We start from the raw sequence: 24,798 nt of genomic DNA, 5'->3' as shown, positions 1-24,798 counted from the left end.
ACCACGGAGATGTCCTAAAACAGTTCCCCTAGGGTGGGGGTCGCTCCTGAGAAGAAAAGGAGAACTCGTCACCCAAAGGAAGCGTCCTGAGAGGCAAAAGTTTAAAAGACATTGAACCTAAAGTAAAGTGTGAACAGAAGACCACGTGGCTACCTTGCACAATTGTTCAGCAGACGCACGACGACTAAATGCCCACGATGGCCCTGCAGACCGAGTAGAATGTGATGTCACCGTGCTTGGGACAGGGAGATCAGCCTGTGTGTACACCTGAGAGATAGAAAATCAGATGCTCTTTTTGTATTCTAACAGAGATTGTACGCTCCACATAGATACGGAGAGCACAAACTACATCCAGAGAGGCTTCACCTACAGAAAGATCTGGAGCCTGAAAAGCTGGAACCACAATTTCTTCATTTACATGAAAAGGGAACACTACCTTTAGAAAGGTAACCCTCCCTTGTATGAAGAACAGCTTTATCTTGGTGAAAAATCAAAAATGGAGAGCGACAAGAAAGCGCTGCCAAATCAGAGAGACTGCAAGCAGAAGAGCTAGAAAGAAGAAAAAGTATCTTCGCTGTCAACCACTTCAAATCTATAGAGGGGTTCAAATGGGGAGCTTGTAGCCCTTGAAGAACCAAAGACAGATCCCACGGTGCTACCGTTGGAACAAAAAGGAGGCTGAACTCGCAGAACTCCTTGGAAAAAATTTCTAACATCTGGTAATGAGACAGTGCAGAAACCTACACTCTCAAAGTAGCCAAGCGGAGACCACGGTCTATACCTGCCTGGAGAAAAGACAGTATCCTGACATCCTAAACACCTTAGGATTATACTTTCTGTGGGAAAACCATTGACCAATAGAATGCCAAACTCTGTAATAGATGCAGGCAGAAGTAGGCTTTCGTGCCCTAAGCACTGTTTGAATTACAGAAATGGAAAACCCTTTTGCTCTTAAGATGGAAGATTCAAGAGCCACGCTGTCAAATCCAGACAAGGTACTGTAAGTCCGGATGCCGGCAGGGGCCCAGCATTAGCAGATCCTGCCATAGAGGATATGGGCCCTCATTCAGAGCCGTACGCTCTGAGCAGAGCGCACGCTCTGAATGAGGGCCGGGCTCCATTTTCATGGAGCGTCCTCCTGGACGCTCGTATAGCTGTGGGTCACCACCCACAGGCTATACGAGCGTGCTTTGTGATGGCCGCGATGGTCGAGAATTTGCGAGCCGGAGCCTGCGGTTGAGGTTTTCAACCGCAAGCTCCGGAGTGATTTTGGCTCTATCAGAGCCAAAATCACTCCCACTGACATCACTAGTGATGTCAGTGGGCCGGCTTCTGACGGGAGGCGTTCCCGTGGGAACGCCCCCGTCAGGGAGGCACGCCCCCGGCACGCCCACCAAAGGGGGCGTGCTGTCAATCAACATTGACAGCACGCCCCCTTTGATCGGACACAACGAGCGAAGGACTTTCCTTCGCTCGTCACGTCTGGCGCATGCGCACGACGGAGCTCCCTCCGTCGTGCGCATGCTCAGTGCATAACATCGACCAACTTGCGAGCGGACAGCCGCTCGCGAGTGGGTCTGAATCAGGCCCATGGACTGTTTATTGACAGATTCTGTATGTCAGTGAACCAATGACGTCTGGGCCAAGCCGGAGCCACTAGTATTACTGTTCAGTTTTCCTGCTTGAATTTCCTGAGAACTCTTGGGAGGAGGGAGATCGGAGGACAGAGATACGCCAGCTTAAAGTCCCATCTTACTTCCAGTGCATCCACAAAGGCTGCTGATGGGTCTCTGGACCTGGACCCGTACCTGGGGACCTTGTGGTTGTGACGTGACGCCATGAGATCTATCTCTGGTAGACCCCATTTGTTTATAAGGAGCTGAAACAGTCCCGGGTGGGGAGACCACTCTCCGGCATGTATGTCTTGGCGACTTAGGAAGTCTGCTTCCCAATTGAGTACTCCCGGTATGAATATTGCCAAGATGGCCGGAAGATGACATTCTGCCCAAATCAGAACCCTTGTCACTTCTTTCATGGCTGCGTAACTTCTTGTGCCTCCCTGATGATTGAGGTAGGCCACTGTTGTCGCATTGTCTGACTGGATCTGGACCGGCTTGCCCTAGAACAGGCTTGTTGTCCGGCTTAGAAGTTTGACGTCTTCACAGGCCAGACCGCTTAGTTTGTCGCCCTGATATCTTGCGAAAACTAGATGTCTTGGAGGAAGGCTGTTCCCTTGCTCGTCCATGAGAAGGTTCAAAAAGAAACCTGCCTAAACTTTATAGTTGCCGTAGATGGCAGACCTATAGAGTAGCTATTATTTTATCCAACTCTGCTCCAAAAAGTACTTTTCCATAGAAAGGTAAACTTTCAGCACCTTTTTAGATCCTGTATCAGCTTTCCAGGATCTTAACCAAAGGGCCCTTTGTGCCACTATTGAAGCTGCTGATGCTTTTGATGCTAAAATTCCAGCATCCACAGCAGCCCCTCCCAGATAGGAAGCTGCTTCTCGTATATGAGAGATATACATCATCTGTTCTCTGGTAGCATTTTGGTTTTCCAGTGCTCCCATCCATTCTCCAACAGCTTTGGCTACCCAGACTCCATCCATAGCTGGACGATTAACAGCTCCAGATGATGAAAAGATTGTTTTAAGACAAGCTTCAATCTTTTTATCCATGGAATCCTTCAGGGAGGATGCAGACGGTATAGGCAATGTAACATTTTTGAATAAATGCGTCACGTGAGCATCCACAGTAGGAGGTACCTCCTGCTTAGTACATACAGAAGCCGGGAAAGGATACAACGATGCTATTCTCTTATTCACATAAAAACGTTTGTCAGGGTTACCCCATGTCTCATCCATAAGCTCAGTGAGCTGTTCAGATGCAGTAAACTCAGTTTTGACCACCTTCCGGTGGTGATTAAGCACTAGAGCCTTCTTACTATAAGCTGGTTTATCATCCTAAATGTCTAGGATTGATTTAACCACCTTCACCAAAGAAGGAACATCCACTGTGGACGGATGGTCCTCCTCCCCCCGAGTTAGAACCTGGAGAGAAACCTTGACAATCATCTGAATCCTCTGATGATGTGTCTGAATTCATATGTTGAGCAGACTGATAAAAAGATAACTTGCGCTAAGGCGCCTTAGTCTGCTATCGGTCTGCTATCAACATTAGATGGTGCCATATTCTGACTAGAATGGCCATAAACATCCTTCCAGGAAGGGTGCATAGGAGGTGCAAACATGGCATGCTGTGGACACCCCATCCAAGGAGGCATAGTGGGAGCAGCCATACAATCCACAAACTGCTTCATTACCTAGGACAAAGAGGATACCCAAGTAGGCTCTTGTCCAGGGACAGGTAAACTGGACTGGTGAGGTGGCTCTGTATAACAGACAACACACACCATCCTTAATGTCTTGAGGGGACCAATATGCCATACATGATTTACATGAAACCAGCACAGAGGGCTCCCCCTCCTGTATCCCTTTATCTTTTGACATGTTCAAATAAAGGCAATAATAGCAATTTTATGTGACAGCCTTCACAAAAACTTAATGAATGTGAAGTACTCACATATATATATACAAGTGGAGGGTAGGCAGAGCAACCCAGACGCGCTAAACCCTTCGTAGGGACTGCGTCTGGGTCGGGGGAGGAGTTGCTGGGGGAACGCCTACCTCCTTAAAGCTGCATTAACCAGCTGGGTACGCTGGCCTCGTGGCAGCAGAAGCGTCTGCTGCCAAACCCCAGTGTCAGACGATAAGGCCCCGGTGGTGTAGTGACGACACGGACAATCCCAGGCCCTGACAGCAGCGGCTTCTGGTGCGTCTCTGACACCAGAAGCACGGAATGCCGCGTGCGATTTGTAAGCGAGGAATCGCCTTACCTGACATCTCCGTGCGTCCGGTTGCAGTCCATGTCGCAGCATTGCTGCTAGCAAGCTTGGCTGCGACCCACCAAAATCACCAGCCCAGTTACTGGTGTTGCGGCCCGGCGGAGGTAGATGGAGTCGCAGTATATGCGTCTTAATTCAGACGCTTAATACGGCCAACCCAAAAACATAAATAAAACATAAAATAAAAGCTTAGGACTACCAGAGTAGTCCCCTGTTACAAAAGTGCGTCTTGATCCTGCCGCACCAAACGAACAACTGAAGTCCTATGGCTAGGGGCGGGGTATATATGGAAATAGACCCGAGGCATCCTGGGAGCTGAAGCTTTAACTGTTTGGTGCCTGGTCTTCAACCATAATATTCCCCATGGTATCCCTGTGGATCCCTCTGGACACTGAAGAAGAAATAAAGTCATATTTCTTTCAGAGAGTAATCCCACGAAAGGTAATTCACACAAAAACATTCACGCTGGGCCAGGCTTGCTGGGACTTGTAGGCCATCTGTTAAGAATAATAGTATTAACTATATGAAAACAATTGCACCCGCACCCTCTACCCAGCGATATGGAAAAAAACACTATGAATACCTTTAATCACCCAAGCTGGTTCAGTCTTGTGATGCCTATTGGAAAACTGGGAGAGCCCCACTCCGCTCCGAAACCCCCCCCCCCCGATTTTCCAATACCAGCCCAGGCTTTTGGCAGCTTCTGAACAGCCGTTCGTTTTTTAGCAGTGGCTGCGTGATTTTATTATGACTGTCAACATTTTGACATTGACAACGTTTTGGTGTCAACCTTATGATTTGTCTAAATTTTGACGGTCAACAATTTGACCCTGTTGACATTTCAACCTGTCTATGGGGGAGATGTACTAAGCTCTGGAAAGTGATAAATTAGGAAGTGAACAACTACAAGCCACTCAGCTCCTAATTGTCATCTTCTAGACTGTGTTTGAGAAATGACAGTTAGGAGCTGAGTGGTTGGTAGTTTATCACTTCCCAGAACTTAGTACATATGCCCCTATATATTAATTGCCTAATTTATGTCTCTGTGGACATTTTGACTGTCTACATATTGATTGTAGACATATAGTCAATGTTAACATTTTGGTTGTCTATGTGGGTGATTAAATTATTTTCACCGGCGGCACTGACAAATGGGCGCCCGACGAAGCTATTAAATTGTTGCTCCGTTCGGGCGTGTCAGCCGCCGAAGCCGGAATTTCTGCTTGCAGCCTAATGAGGTGGCGAGCAGAAAGCCGCGACAAGTCCGTGGTTTGGGTGCCGTGTGCAAGACTTTAGACGAATTTAGCATTTTTACGCATCTAAACCCAGTCTAATTGGGCGTGACAAGCGTGATAATTAATGGGCTCCCAAAACAATTGAATTGCTACATTGGGCACCCATTAATTATTGCGGCTACAAAAAAAAAGCTACTGAATCTCCCCCCTAAATATTGTACATGTCGAAATTATGGTGTCTATATGTTGAATGTCTAAACTTTGCCTGTCTAACTAATATACCCAAACCATTACTATTAATCTATGAACTCTTTGCCCGCAATGCAGGATCTATCATATTTCTAACATAAACTTAAGAAGATTATACAACCTCATCAGGATAAAGGAAGGTGACAAATTAAGACTGCTTTAAACATCAAAATGGTTATTATAATTACCTCATCATGTTTTTCAGCCTTTGCAATGCCCTTCAGTAATTGCAGTTAGGTGCTGGCCCCTGAACTGCCATATTAGAGACTCCAGGGGAACCTCCTGGTAATATAGCTCTCAATTTAAAAACATAATGAATGTGTAACCCAACTCCCACTGTTAAACTTAGGAGTAAACGATAGCAGAGGCGCCATAAAGTGGTGGTTGGCTTTCATATAGTTACAAATGTGTGTAAGTAGGACTTCTGCATTTTATTACAGATATAATTGCAGTTTTTTTTACTGGCTCATAACAGTATGCTGGATGACTTCTAGCATCTGCTGTCAAATTTATTGATCAACTTCAATTTTCTAATTCAGTACCTTCTCTATTGATTTGATAGGGTCCATTACTCATCATAACATTTCTCAAGACCAATGAAAAATGGATGACATGCCAAGCTGCAGAAGTATGTTTTTAAACAATCCCAAATTCCACGTCTTGAGTCTGAACTTAAAATAAATGCCAAGAACAAGTCAGCAGTACTTAAATGGCCACAACCCACTTATTTGAAAGTTACACATTTCCTGTAATTTGCGAATTACTATTCATCTATTAAAAATAATTCCATCAATGCACCCATTATAATTCTTACCAAAATATAAGAAAACAATTGTTGTTGGCCACTTAAATGTGGCAATGCATAGCAACAAAGGAGACTGACCTGCATCAAACCTTTATTTTTTGGTTGTAATTAATAATTTATTGATTGGGACAAAACTTATTAGTTCACGATGTGGGCACCAATTACAGTGACATCGAAGAATAAGTATTGCCCCCGTCATAAATAAATGATGGTTTCCCCCATAATATATTTATTACATAATATTTCCCCCTTAAAATAATTTGAAATTCATATTGCCCTCATAACATAATCATAAATTAATGCTTCCCACAATATATTCATAAAATAAGTTTGCCCCATAAGATAAATATTATTGTTTTTGCCCCCTTATTAATTATAAGGGCAATTATGATATATTGATTAAGTGTATAGTGCCTCCTGTTATGTGACAGGCTTTCCTGGCATATTTATCCAAACAGCTGGCTGCCATTTCAGAATGATCCTCCAAACCGCTGATTTGTAAATGCAGCCGTTTAAAGATGAAAATTGCCGTCAAACACGGCTTTTAGTAAATGTGCCTCTAAGGCTTTATAGAGCCCAGTACTATGGCAACATTACAAATTCAGTGAATGATGTTTGATATTAAACTGCACCGCATAAATAAAGGACCCAACCATAGGAGAGATTTATCAAACCTTCTAAAAACGAGAAGCAATCACAAAAAAATGAGGTAAGTCCGGGGCGCCCTTAGCGTTAGCCGCGCTGGGTTTTGGGGTTAGGTTTAGGGAGCATAGCGGAGTTAGGGTTAGCTTTTGTGGGGGGAAGGTTAGGGTTAGGCACCCCTAGGGGGGAGGGTTAGGCAGCCCCGGGTGAGGTTAGGCACTAGGGGGGAGGTTAGGGTTAAGCACCACTAAGGGAGGGTTAAGGGGAGAGGGGGTAGGGATAGGGTACTCACCTGCCCTGTAGGGATCTTCTCCCTTCGGTCTGCCGGCGTCGGGATATGAAAAGGCAGCTATTCAGCCGCCGGGACTTCATACCCATTCCCACCCAGAATATAAATGGATGTACAAAACACTGGTGCTTTAGGACATCTATTAATACCTGTTTGATGCGAGAGGCCTGCTGCCGATCTGCGTTATTGGCCAACTTTAGATACTCTGCCACATTATCATCTCGTGCCTCCTGCTCAATCTTGATCTGTTCTGTGATCTTGAGGATTTTTTGATGAAGATGGTCCATTGCAGCCTTGGTGCGCTGTGGATCTGGTGCCCCCTCGGGGACTTCGAGGCTGATGTTCCCTTCTGAACCGCCATGGAGGGTACTGGGGGGGAGACTTAGGCTACTTATGTCCCCTTTATCCAACTGCTGATGATTAAAAATCAGAAAAAGATTAGAGTTTGAATGTTGTGACCAGAAGCAAAAAAAATCTAAACTTTAGAAAAATTCAACCAAATAAAAGACAAACATTACACCTCAATAATTTTCAAATCATTAAACTCCTTCCTCATCTCCTAGTCACATTTATTTGCAATTCAGTACAAAGGAAAACACACTGACAGCAACACAGACTGTTTAACAAATGTCATCAGGGAAACTGTATGTTATAAAACCTAAAATGATAAGAAAAGCCAAAGCAAGTGTCTACCATATTGTGTGACATTTGATTACAAGATATGAGCTAGGAAGATGCTTATACAATTCCCTTTTTCATTCATAGAACTCTCATGATTAACTTAGAGCCTTAAAAAATGAGGTTATGTTAGCAGAAACATGGAAAGGCTTTATGTAATGAAAGTGATAGGAAGTTATAGGGGTTGTACTTTTGTTGTGATATTTGCACTGTTGCACAAAATGCTTTAAAGATTTTTCAGTCATCCCTTGAGAGCATAGAAGACTGCACGTTGATATTGCAGTGCAGGGCATTTAGTGCACTTCAGAAATAAGTTCCTGTATTGGCAACCTAATATAATCCAATAAATGTACTGTTACTATATCATCAGCACCCAGGCCTGTAACACAAATAATCCCCTCCTCTTGCAATGACTTCCTCTGGCACTTTTAATGCACACTTACCGACATTTGGCCAGTCCTGCCAGGGGACTGCCAGGTTGGTGCAACAGGGAGGGTGCGGGTGGTTTAGGCAGGTGGAGCCGGGGCGTGCCGACGCTATCGCGTCATAGAGGTCCTGTTTTATAATGCCGATATTATTATAATATATTACCGGCATTATAAAGCAGGGGGCGGGGCCACGATGATGCGATTCAGCGCAAGTTGCATCATCGCACCCCGGACCGCCCACTCTTCCAGCGATTACGGGGGGGCTGGCCGCCATTCCGGGGGAGGCTCCCGGCAGTCTCAGGAGAGTAGGCAAGTACTGTGTGTTTTAATGACCTTCTCTTGCGAACATAATTCTGGGGCTCATGTACTATTTTGCATATAGGTACAAAATGTAGGTACAAAACTGTCAATAAACAATAGCAAGTATTTAAAGAGTTTTCATTGTATTTAAACTTGTGCTAGATTGATTGCTGTGGTTCACAACACCGAAATACAATGTTAGTAAATAAGCCCCATTCTCTCTCCTTCGTAAATAATTGTCGAGCTGTTGTCAATAAACGCACATTATCCCTGACCACTCTTCAATAGAAATGTATGTTTGTTAACTCAGGAGTCTATCTAAGAGGTGAATTAAATTAGTTGCAATAATGCGATCATTTTTCACACTGTTCATGTGCGAATTTTGCTTATCGCGGCTATGCGTGCACGCATTTCTTGCTTAATTCAATTTCAGAAGTCACAATGCAGCATTCACACGAAAATTCTTCCTATTTTTAACAGCGATAAGTAGAGGTTAAAATGGGAAAATCCGCCTGTACCCCCAAAAAAGGCAAAGTGATATAGGATAACAATATAGAAGTGTATTAGTGGCCCTAATAAAAGTATTTGGGGTTCTTAAATTGTGTCAAATGGCTGTATTATACATATTTATCCAACAGTCAAAGTCAACTGATTTTTGGCAAAATAAATGTGCTTTTCAAATTGGAAGTGCATAAAAATGCCTAAAAGTATTTGTGTCATTTAAAGACACTTTAAAAAAAAAAAAAACCTTCAAAATATGCCTCCAACACTCACCAGCAAACTTAAAAACACCTGTCGCACTCATACTGCACCCCCATATACCTGTCCCACATCAACTAACCCATTTCCTGCACTTTACCTTTTTTTTATGGCCACATACATTTACCCTTATGTCTGTTCTAGATAAGAATAGCTTTATATACTCTTCCATAACAGCCTTAAATAAATAAGACAGCATGTTCCGCAGAACAGGAAGTATGTTGTGCATAGGATAAAGTATCGCTTTATGGAACACAGACTATCTAGGAAATTCTCAGGGCATGCCAGTTCCTGACATGTTTGATTATCTAATTGTGAATGTGCCAAGTAATGCAATTTATATAAAGAAACTTGTACTTTGGTTCAGTGGTTCTTACCATAAACCATTAAAAATATACCCTATGTATAAAACCTGGAGCATACAATATGTTACTACCATCACCACAAATATATAGCGTTTAAGTCATTCACACCACACAGCTATACTTACCACAGCTACCAGGAGAGGGTTTACAAGCTGCATCTTTACAGGCCCAGCCTCGGCAGGGTATATATCAGGCAACAGGAGACCCAAAGGACTTGTGCAAAGAGCCTGTCCAAATGCCCCCACAAATGGGAACTCTTCTTCTCCCTCCCTCATGATGACCCCCCAAGTTAAGGAACAAGCAAAGAGAAAAACTGGACACAAAGAATGGAAGTAGGGGTAAAACAGGAAAAGGAGACAGAAATCTGGAGACAAACACAGGAGAGAAAAAAAATGAGATACAAACTAGAAATTAATGTCAGCGAGGGGTGAGTGGTTACAGAATAATACAACATAAAATAGGAGCAATATAATAAAGGGTCCTGCACATGAAAATAATGGATCCTTTACACTAATTCAGGTAGGGGTAGACTGAAAAAATAAAAAAAGATACGCAGATAGGATTCGGAAACAGAATCGGTTGCAGCATAATGCTGTCCACGGTCTAGCACTCTAACAGGACAACCCAGCGGGGAGGGTTATCTCCGAGCATGCATTGCCAATCAATGGCCATCACATGAGTGATCTATCAGTTCTCAGGGGACACTCAGACACAAAGACATGTCTGCTCCCAAATATTGATCTCATTCAGGAACATTAGCTGCCAGAATATCTAGTACAAATATAACCCATGATATGTCACATCCATTCCTGCCAAAATTTAAATACATTTACAAAGCAACTTAACTGCTGGGAAAATACACTCATGCATGGCGCGTCTCATATACTGTAGCTGAATCAAGCAAACATCACCCATCACATGGCAGGATTACTATATTATTATATTTAAATAATAATTGAAATAACAATAAAAAAATATGAACAGATTCACTGGCTAACTTTTCTAAGGAAATGAACACTAGTTGGCATAAATTACATAGCCGATTTTATAAGATAAAAGATGGAAGTAGTCTACAAATCATCACTATGTTTAGATCAAATAACCAAGTAGCCTATTACAAAGAACAGTACAAAAGTGGCAAACAGTAGTGATAGCCACAGTAAATAGACATATCATTGATAATTGAAAGTAATCTATGTCTAGCAAGTTATTATTAAAATCCTAGTTCAGCATTAACTACCTATACACATATATATGCCTTTCAGATAATAATAATAATAATAATAATAATAATAATAATAATAATAATAATAATAATAATAATAATAATAATAATGTTATTTATACAGCACTTTTCTCCCACCAGGACTCAAAGTGCTTTACATTTGCACTTAAAAAACACAAGATATAAAATCAGGGTCGGACTAAGGGGAGGGCGACAGGGGTTGGTCGTCCCTGGGCCCCCACACACAGAGGGGCCCCCACCTCTAGAGCACGCAGGGGGGAGGTTCTGAGTAGCTAGAAACCCCCCCTGACGGACCAATTCCTCCTGCTACCGTGGCCGGAGCCAATCTCTGACAAGCCCCGCCCCCAAAATGACCCGCGAATCGCGACATTATGGCGCGAGGGGGCGGAGCCTAAGGATGTGAGCAGCAGCTGCATAAAAAGTAAGTGTGTATGCTGTATGTACTGTTTTATTGTGTATGTATGTGTTAATGTGTATATATGTGTTAGTGTTTGTGTATACTGCTGTATGTGTATGTGTTAGTCTGTATGTATGTTTGTGTGTGTATACTGTATATGTGTATGCTGTATGTATGTGTTTGTGTGTGTTTACTGTATATGTGTTAGTGTGTATGTATGTGTTCGTGAGTGTATACTATATACGGTATGTGGGGATTTTATATATATTATATACGTTTGCTATATATATATATATATATATATATATAATATGTGTGTGCGTGTTTAATACACACGTGCATAAATAAAAAAGCAAAAAAATAAAAATATATATCTAATTTATATAAAATCCCCCCAAAAATCCTGAAATCTCTCTCCCCCCCCCGAAAATCCTTTATTTGTCCCTGCCCACACAGCGTCGGGGTGACCCTGCGGAGAGCAGGTGTCCAGTGTATCCTGTTCCCGGATGGGGGCTGAGCTGCCGCTGATCTGTGTTCTGAATGCAACAGCACAGTCAGCGCTGCCTTATAGAGCGCAGAGTGGCTCCCGAGTCCCCTCATCAGCATCACGTGACACATCCTATCCGCGATCACTGATGTCGGGCCTCATTAGCCGCTCTGCGCTCTATGCAGCAACGCTGACTGTGCTGCTGCATTCACAACACAGAGCCAGAAGGTAATTAATCAGGGATGGTGGGGATAGGCTCCGTGTGGCGGGGGAGGGAGGGGAGGCTCCGTGTGGCTTGGTGGGGGCCCCCACAACTTAGTTGCCCCAGGGCCCCCACAAGCCTTAATCCGGCCCTGTATAAAATAAGCTTAACAGAAAAGAGTTGTAATTTTTTTAGGGACATTAATGAAATAAATGAGTAAACAGGTGAGACTTGAGCCTGTTTCTGAAGGATTTTAGAGTGGAGGCCTCTCAAACTGTGCGAGGAAGCGAGTACCATAGAGCCGTAGCCGACCCGCAAATTAAGGGAGATTCTAGTTACTGCGTATAGACCTTCATCTACAGATCGCAGTAAGCGAGCGGGGCAGTAAGTAATCAGCAGCTTAGTCTTCACTCTAGGTCCGGCGCAGGGCAGGGCCCTGGACTGTAGAGAGGGTACTTCTCTGGCGTGCCAGCCCGGAAAGGGGACTGAAGCTGGCCACACACTAGAACAACTTACATCCAACCAGCCAACTTGTTGATTGGTTGGAATGAAAATCTGGTAAGGAATGGGAGTAAATGATGGTCAGAAATTTACTCCTAAATGCCAGAAAACAGATGAAAATGGTCGTCAGACAAGTTTGTTAAAGGTTTGATTTAAACTATTTGTTTATACAACAGTTTTGGTCCATTTTTCAGCGTCTGGGAGCAAGTTGCTAATTGTATTCCTTACCAGATTTTCATTCCAACCAATCTACTAGTTGGCTGTTTGGACAGATAATCTTTAGATGTGTGGCCAGCTTTAGCCATGAGAAAAGGAGAAGTGTCTTTAAGACGCACGCCCTTTTCATCACTGTTGGGGCATGCCTGGCACTTACAGACATACCGGGCTGCCCCCATGCTTTCCCCTCTCTATGAATAGATGCCGTGCGTGCATCTATTTACCAGCAGTGATCGCTGCACCGCAATTTTTCCCAACCACGGAACACTGCAGTCAGCAGGTGGGGACGGCACCCGGCATTGAAAGTAAGTAAGCCAATCTTGAAACAGAGTCTCCATCTTACAGGCAGCCAGTGAAGGGAGTAGATGTGTTATGTGGCTGCAACGGGCCTGGTTAGTTAACAGCCTGGTTGCTGCATTTTGTACCATCTGCAAGCGATGCAATTCCTTTGCTTGGAGACCCAGACATAGGCCATTGCAGTAGTCCAAGCGGGATAATACAAATGCATGCATGTATGACTTTAGGCAGATCTTCTGGGGGAATTAAGTGCTTGATTCTAGCTATGTTCCTCAGACAAAAGAATGAGGATTTGATTGTGGCTGATACTTGATGTTTAAGTGTCAAGCCACAATCCAAGATAACACCAAGATTCCGCACATGTTCAATGTTTTGTATTTCTGAACCTCCAAGCTTAAGTCTAGTTGGTTGGCTATGCTGCAGTCTTGTCCTTTGATGGTGAGCGCCTATCATTTATTTATTTATTACCAGTTATTTATATAGCGCACACATATTCCGCAGCACTTTACAGAGAATATCTGGCCATTCACATCAGTCCCTGCTCCAGGGGAGCTTACAATCTATATTCCCTATCACATGCGCACACATATACACACTAGGGTTAATTTGTGTTGGGGGCCAATTAACCTGCCAGTATATTTTTGGAGTGTGGGAGGAAACCGGAGTACCCGGAGGAAACCCACGCAAGCACAGGGAGAATATACAAACTCCGCACAGGTAGGGCCGTGGTGGGAATCGAACCCATGACCTCAGTGCTGTGAGGCAGTAACGCTAACCATTACACCGTCTGTGCTGCCCAATCATAAGGACCTCTGTATCAGGATTCAGTCACAGTCAACTGAATCCTGATAAATCACTAATCACCAAATTATCAAATGTCAACAACCTACTGTGTCAGGTTGAACAGAATTCTTGTTTAGGATTACATGTAATGCCGGACTAACGGCTCCCCAAAGATATTAGGAGTCAATGTGTATTATGCTGTAGGAGTTGTATGGCGATTTTATGGAATAATAAGAAATAGGTATTTTATGCAGGGTACATTGTGCACAAAGGTTTTGTTGAACTGGTTTAGAAATTGCACAGAAATATAGTTTCTATTCATTGTTTAACATGTTTTATTTTTGAGAATATATTTTCTACATTTTTAAATTTACATGATATGACTAGAAACAAATAGAACAGAAACAAATCTCATCATCTAAAGGACTGACTGTATAAATAGCAGTTACTAAAGAGTCTGTAGCACATGCATGTGAGGTGCATTGCAAGGGACTGTGGATTAATCACACTGCCTAAACTGGGAATGATATGTGAGATATAATGTATCACTCCTGTGTCAGCTGTCAAACCCATAGCAAATTATGGGTTGTCTCTTGTCTGAGCAGCCCGGTTTGCTGTTTATGTCATGTTACAGTCCTTTGTTCTGTATTCTTCATTGAAATAAGGTCTTTAACTAGACCAGTTATAGTCCATACAGAGAAGGGAAACCCCTGAAAATTCACTATAAAAAAGTGTCCCATTGCACACACTACAAACAAATGTTGCAAAACGATTATAGCCAGTGGTAGCATGATTGCCTTTCACTGCCCTGCCCAGTCACAAGTGTTTTCCCAGTCATGCTACTTGTGTTTGTGAGTCTATTGCTGGCCATACACTAGTACGACCAGCATAAGATGAGATTCATCTTACGATTTCCCTTGAACTCCCCGGCAGCTCCCTGGCAGTCCTGGACGCTCGATTGACACACGATGTACATACGATCTCACAATACAATCGATCTGCAGTTTAGGAGGGAAGGTCATTGATGTGGGGGGAAGTCCATTGTTTTTTTTGGAGGGGCGTGCTATTTCACTGCCCTGTTTCTTCCAAGACATTGCGGCTAGCCAGCCTACTGGTTAGGTCGCAATTCAATTATTTCCCTTTCGCTTTCATGTGGGCGTGTAAAACAGCTGGGCGGTGATGAGCTTTTCTGCACGCCCAGATCCAGCATCCCTCCAGCTGCATAGCAGACTGGGCTGTTCTATTGAACCCAGGTAAGATCTTACTTGGGGGGGGGGGGACTAAGCTTAATTAGGGGGGAACAGGGCAGCAGGGGTAATTAGGGTTGGAATACTGCATCTGTGAGGGGAGGGGGGGGGGCGCACCAGCCAGCCGGTCTGCCTGCCTGTGTACTGCAGGCCTCTATAGCTCCCCCAGTAGTGCCTCCATATGTATTACCCCTTAGAGTGCCCCCACAAGTGGTCCCCCATGCCCCTTATAAATACAAAAACACATATACATACTTACCTTAATCCTCGCTCCTGCACCCGCTGCTGCCGTCTGCACCTCTGTCCTCCCACGTCTATTCACCCACAGCAGGAGCCGGAAGGCTGAGCTCGGGAGTGGGCTCCAGCCCGACTCCGGCCGCGGGTGCTTGGCTGCTAAAACAGTTTGTTGTTTTAGCAGCTAAGCACCCATGGACGGAGCTGGGCTGGAGCTCACTCCCAAGCTCAGCCTTCCGGCGTGGGAGTATAGAGGTGCGCACGGCAGCGGCGGGAGCAGGAGCGAGGACTAAGGTAAGTATTTGTTTTTGTCTGTGTATTTGTAAGCGGCACGGGGGACAACTTCTGGGGGACTCTAAGGGGCAATACATAATGGGGGCACTACTGGGGGCACCCTAAGGGGGGCACTCTGGACACTACTGGGGGCACTTATAGGGAGGACCTAAACTGGGGGTACTCTATAAGGGGTATAGAATAGGGGGGAACACTACTGGGAGCACTTTATAAGGGGCACTAATGGGGGCACTGCATAGGGAGGACCTCTAATATGGGCACTTATAGTTAGGACCTAAACTGGGGGCACTCTATAAGGGGTAGGGGGGGGAACACTACTGGGAGCACTTTATAAGGTACATTAATGGGGGCACTGCATAGGGAGGACCTCTAATATGGGCGCTCTATAAGGGGCATTGCATGGGGGGATCACTACTGGGGGCATAAGGGGCACTGAATAGGATGGACCACTACCTGGGGAAATGTATAAGGGGGCACTACAAAGGGTGAACACTACTGGGGCACTCTATAAGGGGCACTACCTATGTAGAACCACTACTGGGGGCACTGTATAAGTTGGCATTGCCTAAGGGGCACTGTATAAGAAGCACTACTGGGGGCACTGCATAAGGGGCACTGCATAGGGGTGAACACTACTAGAGGCACTATATAAGGAGCACTACTGGGGGCACTGCATAGGGGTGAACACTAATAGGGGCACTATATAAGGAGCACTACTGGGGGCACTGCATAGGGGTGAACACTATTAGGGGCACTATATAAGGAGCACTACTGGGGGCACTGCATAGGGGTGAACACTACTAGGGGCACTATATAAGGAGCACTACTGGGGGCACTGCATAGGGGTGAACACTATTAGGGGCACTATATAAGGAGCACTACTGGGGGCACTGCATAGGGGTGAACACTACTAGGGGCACTATATAAGGAGCACTACTGGGGGCACTGCATAGGGGTGAACACTATTAGGGGCACTATATAAGGAGCACTACTGGGGGCACTGCATAGGGGTGAACACTACTAGATGCACTATATAAGGAGCACTACTGGGGGCACTGCATAAGGGGCACTGCATAGGGGTTAACACTAATAGGGGGCACTGCATAAGGGACACTACTGAGGGCACTGTATATATTTATGAGTGACTGAAAGCATTCATAATAAATATTTATTTTACTACTTCCTCCGGTTTATTACCTATGTGGGGTCAATTTAGTGGTTTATATCCGCTGCTGCAGGAGTCGGGCGCCAGACAGAGCAACTCAATTGTTGCTCTGTACAGGTGCATACAGCCGCGGGAGCATAATTGTAGTAGAAATGCATGATACATTAGCACTTTGGGTTTGGGCGCTTAGTAGGACTTAGACACTTTTACCCGACCCATGCTCCCTCCTCACAGCTGCAGTTTCTTGTAACAAGATTAAGAAAGAGTTTCTTGAACCAACTCAAAAGAGGGGGATAAAGGAGCCCAAACAAAAGTAATTTTATTTAAATATTTGATTAAATCAATGATATTCACCCTTAAAAATAGCATGCCAGTTAATTATTAATAAAATTCTAATATTAAAACACTTTTTATTAAGAACTCACACCCCCTAGAGCTGGTGAGAGATTACAGGTGATAAAGTGAAAAATAGGTCAACCAATATTTTTTATCACGCCTAATTTACAACAATTGAATAGCCCCGGCCATGTTACAGATAGGCTGGAATTTAGGCGTGATAAATCACAATTATCACGACCAAAAAATGTACAATTGAATAGCGATTAAAATTTAATCACACCTAAACACATGTTTATCACGGGAAAAAACACCATGATAAAACAACTGAATTCCCCCCTTAATGTATGATTACAGCCACCTGTGTTGAACTAAGGGTGTTTCAGACTGACAGGTGACTGCAATCATAAATTAAGAAGTAAAGCTGGCCACACACTAGACCAACTTTCATCCAACTAGTTATCTGGTAACGTATGGGAGTAACTGATGATCAGCAATTTGTTCCTAAATGCCAGAAAACAAATGAAAATGGTCGTCAGACAAGTTTGTTGAATGTTTGATCTAAACGATTTGTTCAAACAACGGTTTTTGTCCATTTTCTGGCATTTGGGAGCAAATTTTCATTCCAACCAATCAACTAGTTGGCTGGTTGGATGTAAGTTGGTCTAGTGTGTGGCCAGCTTAAGTGTAGGAGCAGAGCATTTTGTACCTGGTGGAAGGGGTTGTAGGGTATGATGGGATAGGCTGAGTTACAATTAACATGGTCAGCTATTTTAGATAATATATACTGTGGCAAGATCAGGGTAAGTGTGCCATCTCCTGTGGTAAATGGTTGCACTTTTCACGCAGTAGCCAAATAGTAGTACACCAGTCCAGGGCCTTGGTACATGTTACATAAAGTAAATCCTGGCCTGCCTAACTTTAACTAAACAAAATGAGTGGAAAGACCTGTCGTCCCTCTAACAAAACAGAAGTCTTTGGCACAACACTTAAGCTGGCCACGCACTAGACCAACTTACAGCCAACTAGTTGATTGGTTGAAATGAAAATCTGGTAAGATATGAAAGCAAATGACAATCAGCAATTTGCTCCCAAACGCCGGAAAATGGACAAAAACTGTTGTTTGCTAAATGTTTGACCTAAACAATTTGTTCAAACTTGTCTGAACGACCATTTTCATCTGTTTTCTGGCATTTAGGAACAAATTGCTGATCATCATTTACTCCCATTCCTTACTAGATTTTCATTCCAACCAGACAACTAGTTGGATGGTTGGATGAAAGTTGGTCTAGTGTGTGGCCAGCTTTACATTCAGTAATCACAGTATCACTCAACAAGCATCTGACCTATTCCCCATGCAGTGAGACTAATGCTGGCCACACACTAGACCAACTTTCATCCAACCATCCAACTAGTTGGCTGGTTGGACAGATAATCTTTAGATGTGTGGCCAGCTTTACAAATCAACTAGTTGGCTAGTTGGACAGATAATCTTTAGATGTGTGGCCAGTTTAACAATCCCGTTATCAGCCTCTCACAGGTGATCTGGCAATCAAGGCTGCTAATCAGCTTTTGTCTACCAGACAGAAGCTAAAAACATATAAATCTCACCTTAACCACATTTCCAGTGCTTTTATCACAATATAAAATATTATATTTTGCAGTCCAATGAAAAGCCATTAAGACCAAGGATAAAAGTATTATTAACAAAACTCAAAACACTACCAGTTGGAACATTTATTTCAAGAATTAAATAGTGATTTGTGATGATTTCATATACCCACTCTGTTCCCTTTAAATTAATATTTAAAATAACAGAGTAATCATCAATATGATTTATACTGTATAAGGTGGAATTTACTTAACAGCGATTTTGTGGGCAGTTTGCAAACAGCCACACCAGCACTCAGAGCCAAACTGGTATACTAACCTGTGCTCTGGAGGCCGAAAACACAACTGAAACCACATGTGATGTAACAAATACCTATTATAAGTATGTTTAAGTTTTCATGCTACTCCTCCTGAGAAAACTAACAATATAAAACATCAAAAACAACATAATGTACAGCAAGAGCAGTTAAAAACAGAGAACCAGGATATTAGATTCCATCCACTATGTGGCAATCTAAGGACTTTAAACCATTGCTGAAAACAATCCCATAAAATAGGTCAAGATAATCAATATAATAATCACCTAACAACATACTTGCCAACTCTCCCTGTTTATCAGGGAGACTCCCTGAAATAGTAGCAATCTCCCAGACTCCCTGAAGAGTCTACCAATCTCCCTGACTGCAGCTTACCCCCATTATGTAGCTGTTATATAAAAGAAAAAACTGAGATATGTACATTCAAATGGGACCATTTGTGGCATTTACAAGCATTGGTTATAACTTATAAGGCACAATGATCCCTATAAAAAACAAAACGAACACTGCGCTGTAATCACGGCTGACTATGGAGATAATCAAGCATAGAAATGATAAATAGACTGAAATGTCATAAATATGAAAATATTTTACTTTACTCATAAATAAAAAATGGATCATAAATTATATCAATACAAATAATAAACAATAGACAATAAATTGTGCATGTATCTGTTTAAAAGTTGATAAAATGATACAAGATTAACTCCTCTGCTAACATATATATATCTCCATAGTCAGCTGTGATTACAGCACAGTATTCGTTTTGTTTTCTTGAGTGCATTTTCTATTGGAGTTCACACTAAACTCCTAAACACCTGCTGCTTACCACTATTGACGATTTTTTTAATTATCATACTAGCGCCGTGAGTTTGGTAGTATTCTACCTCTCTGGATGCGTTTTACAATGATCCCTATGGCTACATGTATTTTCTGATAAGTATCAGTGTGCTTTCACCAACAGGTAGATCTTACTAGCTGTTTTGCGGCTCATTTACATGTGGATGTAATCCAGTTTTATGACACGCCTCTCAGATGTAGCAGGACACGCCCACTTTACCGCCACGCTCATAGGTGTTGCTTTCACAATCTCCCTGAAATGCTTTTTCAAAAGTAGGCAAGTACAGTATGCCTAACAACAATAGACACAGCAGAATACCATTTATCCGAATATGATCTACAGGAACCAAAGGAAATATTTGATGGTATATTAGCCCCTAAAAACAAAATTGCATCGTAAAATAAAGAAAAAAGAACAACATACATTCAATAGCCGTGAAGAAAAAGTTTATCCAAACTAACCTCTGTACCAATTAGTTTAGATAATATGCATTTTACTGTGTGTATAAAAATACTATTTTTTATTAAGTGTTCAAATCAAACCAACTGGCCTGAATAAATGGCAGATAAATTACAGACCATGTTGTAGTTGGCCATATGATCTAGACATACATGGCTACTACTACGTAAGGCTGGTTGCTGTGCTGAGACAGTCACAATAATAAGGATTTCAGGAGACTTGCAAAAGAAAAGCTGGCATGGACAATCACACTATACTCTTAATTTCAAGTACAACCCATTATCGCTCCCTTGTATAACCTTAGTAGAAGGATACGGACTAGATGTAACTTCAGCTTCAGTTCAAACCATCCACACAGGTAGAGGCAGCTTCAAGGAGGATTCCAAGCAGTTCTGCATAGGACAACTGAGTAACAGTGTTCCTCTTACAGATTTAGCCGCGCCCATTAGAGAAGGGGACGGCAACAGCTGATAGAATGGTGACAAGTGCATGTAATGCAATCCCATATCTCACATGCCATAACCCGTCTGCCCCATATAACCCATTCAACACCCGTCTCACTGCCATGGAAAGGTAGCAGCCCAGACCATGTCACCTTTCACCTCAATGCTTCAGATTCTTCTGAGAATATTTAGGCTTCACTTTAAATAATTAATAATATTTTTTTTACATTATGAATGACTGAATAAAACTAAACACCATAAAACATAGGAAATCAGAATAAATAAATGGTTTCATTTGGTCAGAGCAGTATGCTTCTAACTATTGAGAACATGTAGCTTCAAAGACAGAAACCTATTTATATAAGTCACTCTTTCTCCATTTACACAACTGTAACTATTAATCCCCCAAGAGGCTAGTTAGCATGTGACTTTTATACTTTCTGATGCTGCTCCATGACCTGATAAAAGACAGTTATTCTTAATACTACCAGTACAAAATGTATTGGAAGTTCCTCAGATCAGGTTCAAATCATTAATTACTATGTGGGCTTGTAGAGTAACCCAATACAAGCTTAACAATGTTATGGTGCATACACACGGTATGATAAAAATGCACGATATGAACGATAACGATATCGTTCATATCGTTAATTTTTTTGTGCCTTCCAACCCTCAAACGATAATGATATGGTCCATTGGCCATGCATGCAGACCAACCTGGTCGATATCATCCAGGATACATAGGGACCAGTGATCGTTGATCGCGGGTCGCTGGCCCGTCGTTGGTGGTGTGCTGGATGAACAGGTCCAGGGAGGTCAGCGATATAGTTATCGCTGACTGATTGTACCGTATGTACGCACTATTACACTGCAATTTACTGTTTGACATTTGTGTAGTAAGACATGATCATCGCATGTCAACATCCAGTGTAAGGTATAGATATTTCTACATGGAAAACGAATAAACTGGTACCATATTTCTTAGAATGGATGGTACTGTGCTATATATACTGCTAAAACATACTGGGGGGAATTCAATTAGATGCAGTAAAGCAATACGTTTTTGTGCAAATACTTACCAGACCCATCTCCAGAACAAAACCCTGTTCGCATGTATGCGCGCTCCCTTTTATCACGTAAAAACTGACGAACATGAATTCCCCCAAAAGCTTTTTCGGAGGTGATTTTAGAAAAAAAAAAGGAAATCTGCCTGTAACCCCAAAAAAGGTAAACTACTGTAGGATAGGGAAATGGTCTAGAAGTGTGTTAGTGGCCATAATGAAAGGGTTTGGGTTAATTGGCTGTTATAAGCAGTTTCTAAAACAGTGAAGGAAATGCTAGAAAGCAATATTTTTTTGGCCAAATGGGTGGAAGTATATTTCTGTGTAATTTTAGGGCACTTTTAAAAAAATTTTTAAAATACACCTGTCACCACCTCCTTCAATGTTTAAAACACCTGTCTCATCCATACTGACCCCCAAAATACGTATCCCACTACTTCAATCCCATTTTCCAGCACTTTTTTTTCACCCCAAAACTGACATTTCAGTATTGGCCAAATTAAGCGATTTAAAAAATAATTTTTGCCTAATTAGTCATTAAGAGGGGTGCCCAAGGGGTTCTGATGCAAGTCCCATTGTAACTAAAAAATAGGGAGTTTGGAAAAATTTTCACCTGCACCAGGGTACCGAAAAAAAAGCACAAGAATCTGAATGCCCGATAACACTGCCCAACAATGAAAATGTTTCCGATGTGAAAATAGTTGCTTCTAATTGATTTCAGCATGCAAAGAATGAATATGACATTTAAAACTCTCAGTTAGCTCTGAGTTCCAAGATATAGCCCATTTATGATGATGTAGGGGTATTCCTAGTGAAGTGGGCAGAATGGAGAGAATCTTACCAGCAATCTGCGTTCCACGCAGAGGGGGCGGGGCCTAATGACCCAATTAAATGAATCAGTTATGTGTCCCCTCCCCTATTCAAATACATGCGATTCACGGGATTACCCACACAAGATAACTGTGGTGCGCTGAGTGATGAGCATAGTGAGCGATTCCACCAAGACATTTCAGCAATGGAACAAAGATATCAGGGTAGGTGAATCACTGTTGGACAGTGACAAGAGATGCCCCAGAAGAGGAGTATAAGCGACAAGCAAAGAGAAAGCACCCCCATGAATAGGCCACTATAGTAGATAGTAATTTGTTTGTTTCGTATGCTGTATGTTTGTTTCGTTTTGTGTTCTTATTTGTGATTGATTGAATTAAAACAACTGTTATTTATTTTCTATAAAGAAAATACCAGATTATTTTAAAATAGCTTTTCACTATGACTATATTACTAATGTACATACAGTATAGTGCAAGTAGTGTAGCTCAAAAAATAGAGCTAGTAAAAACATTCTGAAATAATTTTAGTTTTTCTTGACCTCAAATTAGTAATGTATGACTATTTTTAGAAAGGAAACAATTTAAAAGTATTAATTTGTTGTACAGTGTAACTTTTCCACAAAAACTTTTTAGGAAAAAGTCGTTCAATGCCAGTTTCGGCCTTATCGCAACTAATTGAATCCGGCACATTGTATCAGGTTTTTTTGGTGGTCACATACTCTACAAGCCAATAGAATCTCTTTCTGATTTGGCAATGCAGCAATTACAATGATCTAATAAAAAAATGTATTGCAATGGAGATTGGTTGCACATTCTTGTCTACCGCTTGGCCGATGGCATAAAACAGTAGGGGGGTTTCCCTCTTGTCTTATCAGATTTAGGGTTGGATGCATGACGCATCCATCCCGCCACTTATTGCAAGCATAACAGTGTTTATTAACGCCGTATTCTTTAAAAAAAATCACAAAGGACAGATTTCCTGGTAAGAGCTGCCTTTGCGATAAAAAGACTTCCGGGTTTATAACGTCCTATGAAGTCCTTCTGCGCATGTATCGAGTGACACACATGCCGCAGGGGGTGCTGGGAGGGATTCGATTGGATCCCTCTCAGGGGAAATTGCGAATAGAAGCCCACAGGCTTCTACTGGGCAATGCCATCTATACATGGCATTGTCCACCACATCCAAGCCATCAGAATGCATTCTGGAGCTTGGTGCGTACGAGGTATAAGTTCAAACCTCCGAAAACGTCATTTTCAGAGGTTTGACCGCAATATCTGCATTGATGCATCCCACCCTTAGTTTGTCGGATGTTTGCTAAACACTATGCAAGATAGACTAGCATTCACATAACATAGCTTCCATAGGAAACTAAAAGCCCATGTACAGTGCCTAGCAAAAGTATTCACCCCCCTTTGCATTTTCATGTTTTGTTGCCTCACAACCTGGAATTAAAATGGATTGTTTGAAGGTGTGCATCATTAAAATCACAGAACATGCCTACAACTGTGAAGTTGTGTTTTATTATTATATTGTGAATCAAACAACATTTAGGACAACATAACAGAACACTTCAGCGTGCATAACTATTCACCCCCCTAAAGTCAGTACTTTGTCGAGCCACTTTTTGCGTCAATTACAGCTGCAAGTCGCTTTGGATAAGTCTCTATGAGCTTGCCACATCTTTCCCATGGGATTTTTTCCCATTCCTCAAGGCAAAACTGCTCCAGCTCATTCATGTTGGATGGTTTCCGCTTGTGAACAGCAATCTTCAAGTCTGACCACAGATTCTCAATTGGATTGAGATCTGGGCTTTGACTAGGCCATCCCAACACATTTAAAAGTTTCCCCTTAAACCACTCGAGTGTTGCTCTAGCTGTATGCTTCGGGTCATTGTCCTGCCGGAAGGGGAACCTCCGTCCCAGTCTCAAATCACAGGCAGACTGAAACAGGTTTTGCTCAAGAATATCCCTGTATTTAGCACCATCCATCTTCCCCTCGACTTTAATCAGTTTCCCAGTCCCTGCTGCTGATCTAACCCCTCCAAAGGTTACATGGTTACATGTGAGTGTTATGTGCTTTATTTTGTGGGGAGGGATGAAAAAGTAATATGACGCCGTCCTGTGCCACTGAGTCAGCAGAGCCTCATCACTCAGTGTCCTGATTGCCAAGATTGAGAT

General features: G+C 42.6%; 1 protein-coding gene across 1 annotated transcript in view; it reads right to left on the bottom strand.

Annotated features, from left to right (window-relative positions):
• The window catches only part of TMCC2 (transmembrane and coiled-coil domain family 2), a 118,328-nt gene that overhangs the window by 51,211 nt on the left and 42,319 nt on the right, over window positions 1–24,798 (bottom strand). Inside the window, exon 3 of the mRNA XM_088479619.1 lies at window positions 7,273–7,536. Coding sequence (XP_088335745.1) covers window positions 7,273–7,536 — 264 coding nt within the window. The remainder of the gene's footprint in view (window positions 1–7,272; window positions 7,537–24,798) is intronic.

The sequence above is a fragment of the Taudactylus pleione genome, unplaced genomic scaffold (assembly GCF_031769625.1).
Source record: "Taudactylus pleione unplaced genomic scaffold, aTauple2 ptg000242l, whole genome shotgun sequence".
NCBI lineage: Eukaryota > Metazoa > Chordata > Amphibia > Anura > Myobatrachidae > Taudactylus > Taudactylus pleione.
The sequence above is the reverse complement of the archived record's forward strand: the minus strand, read 5'-3'. Positions and strand labels throughout refer to the sequence as shown.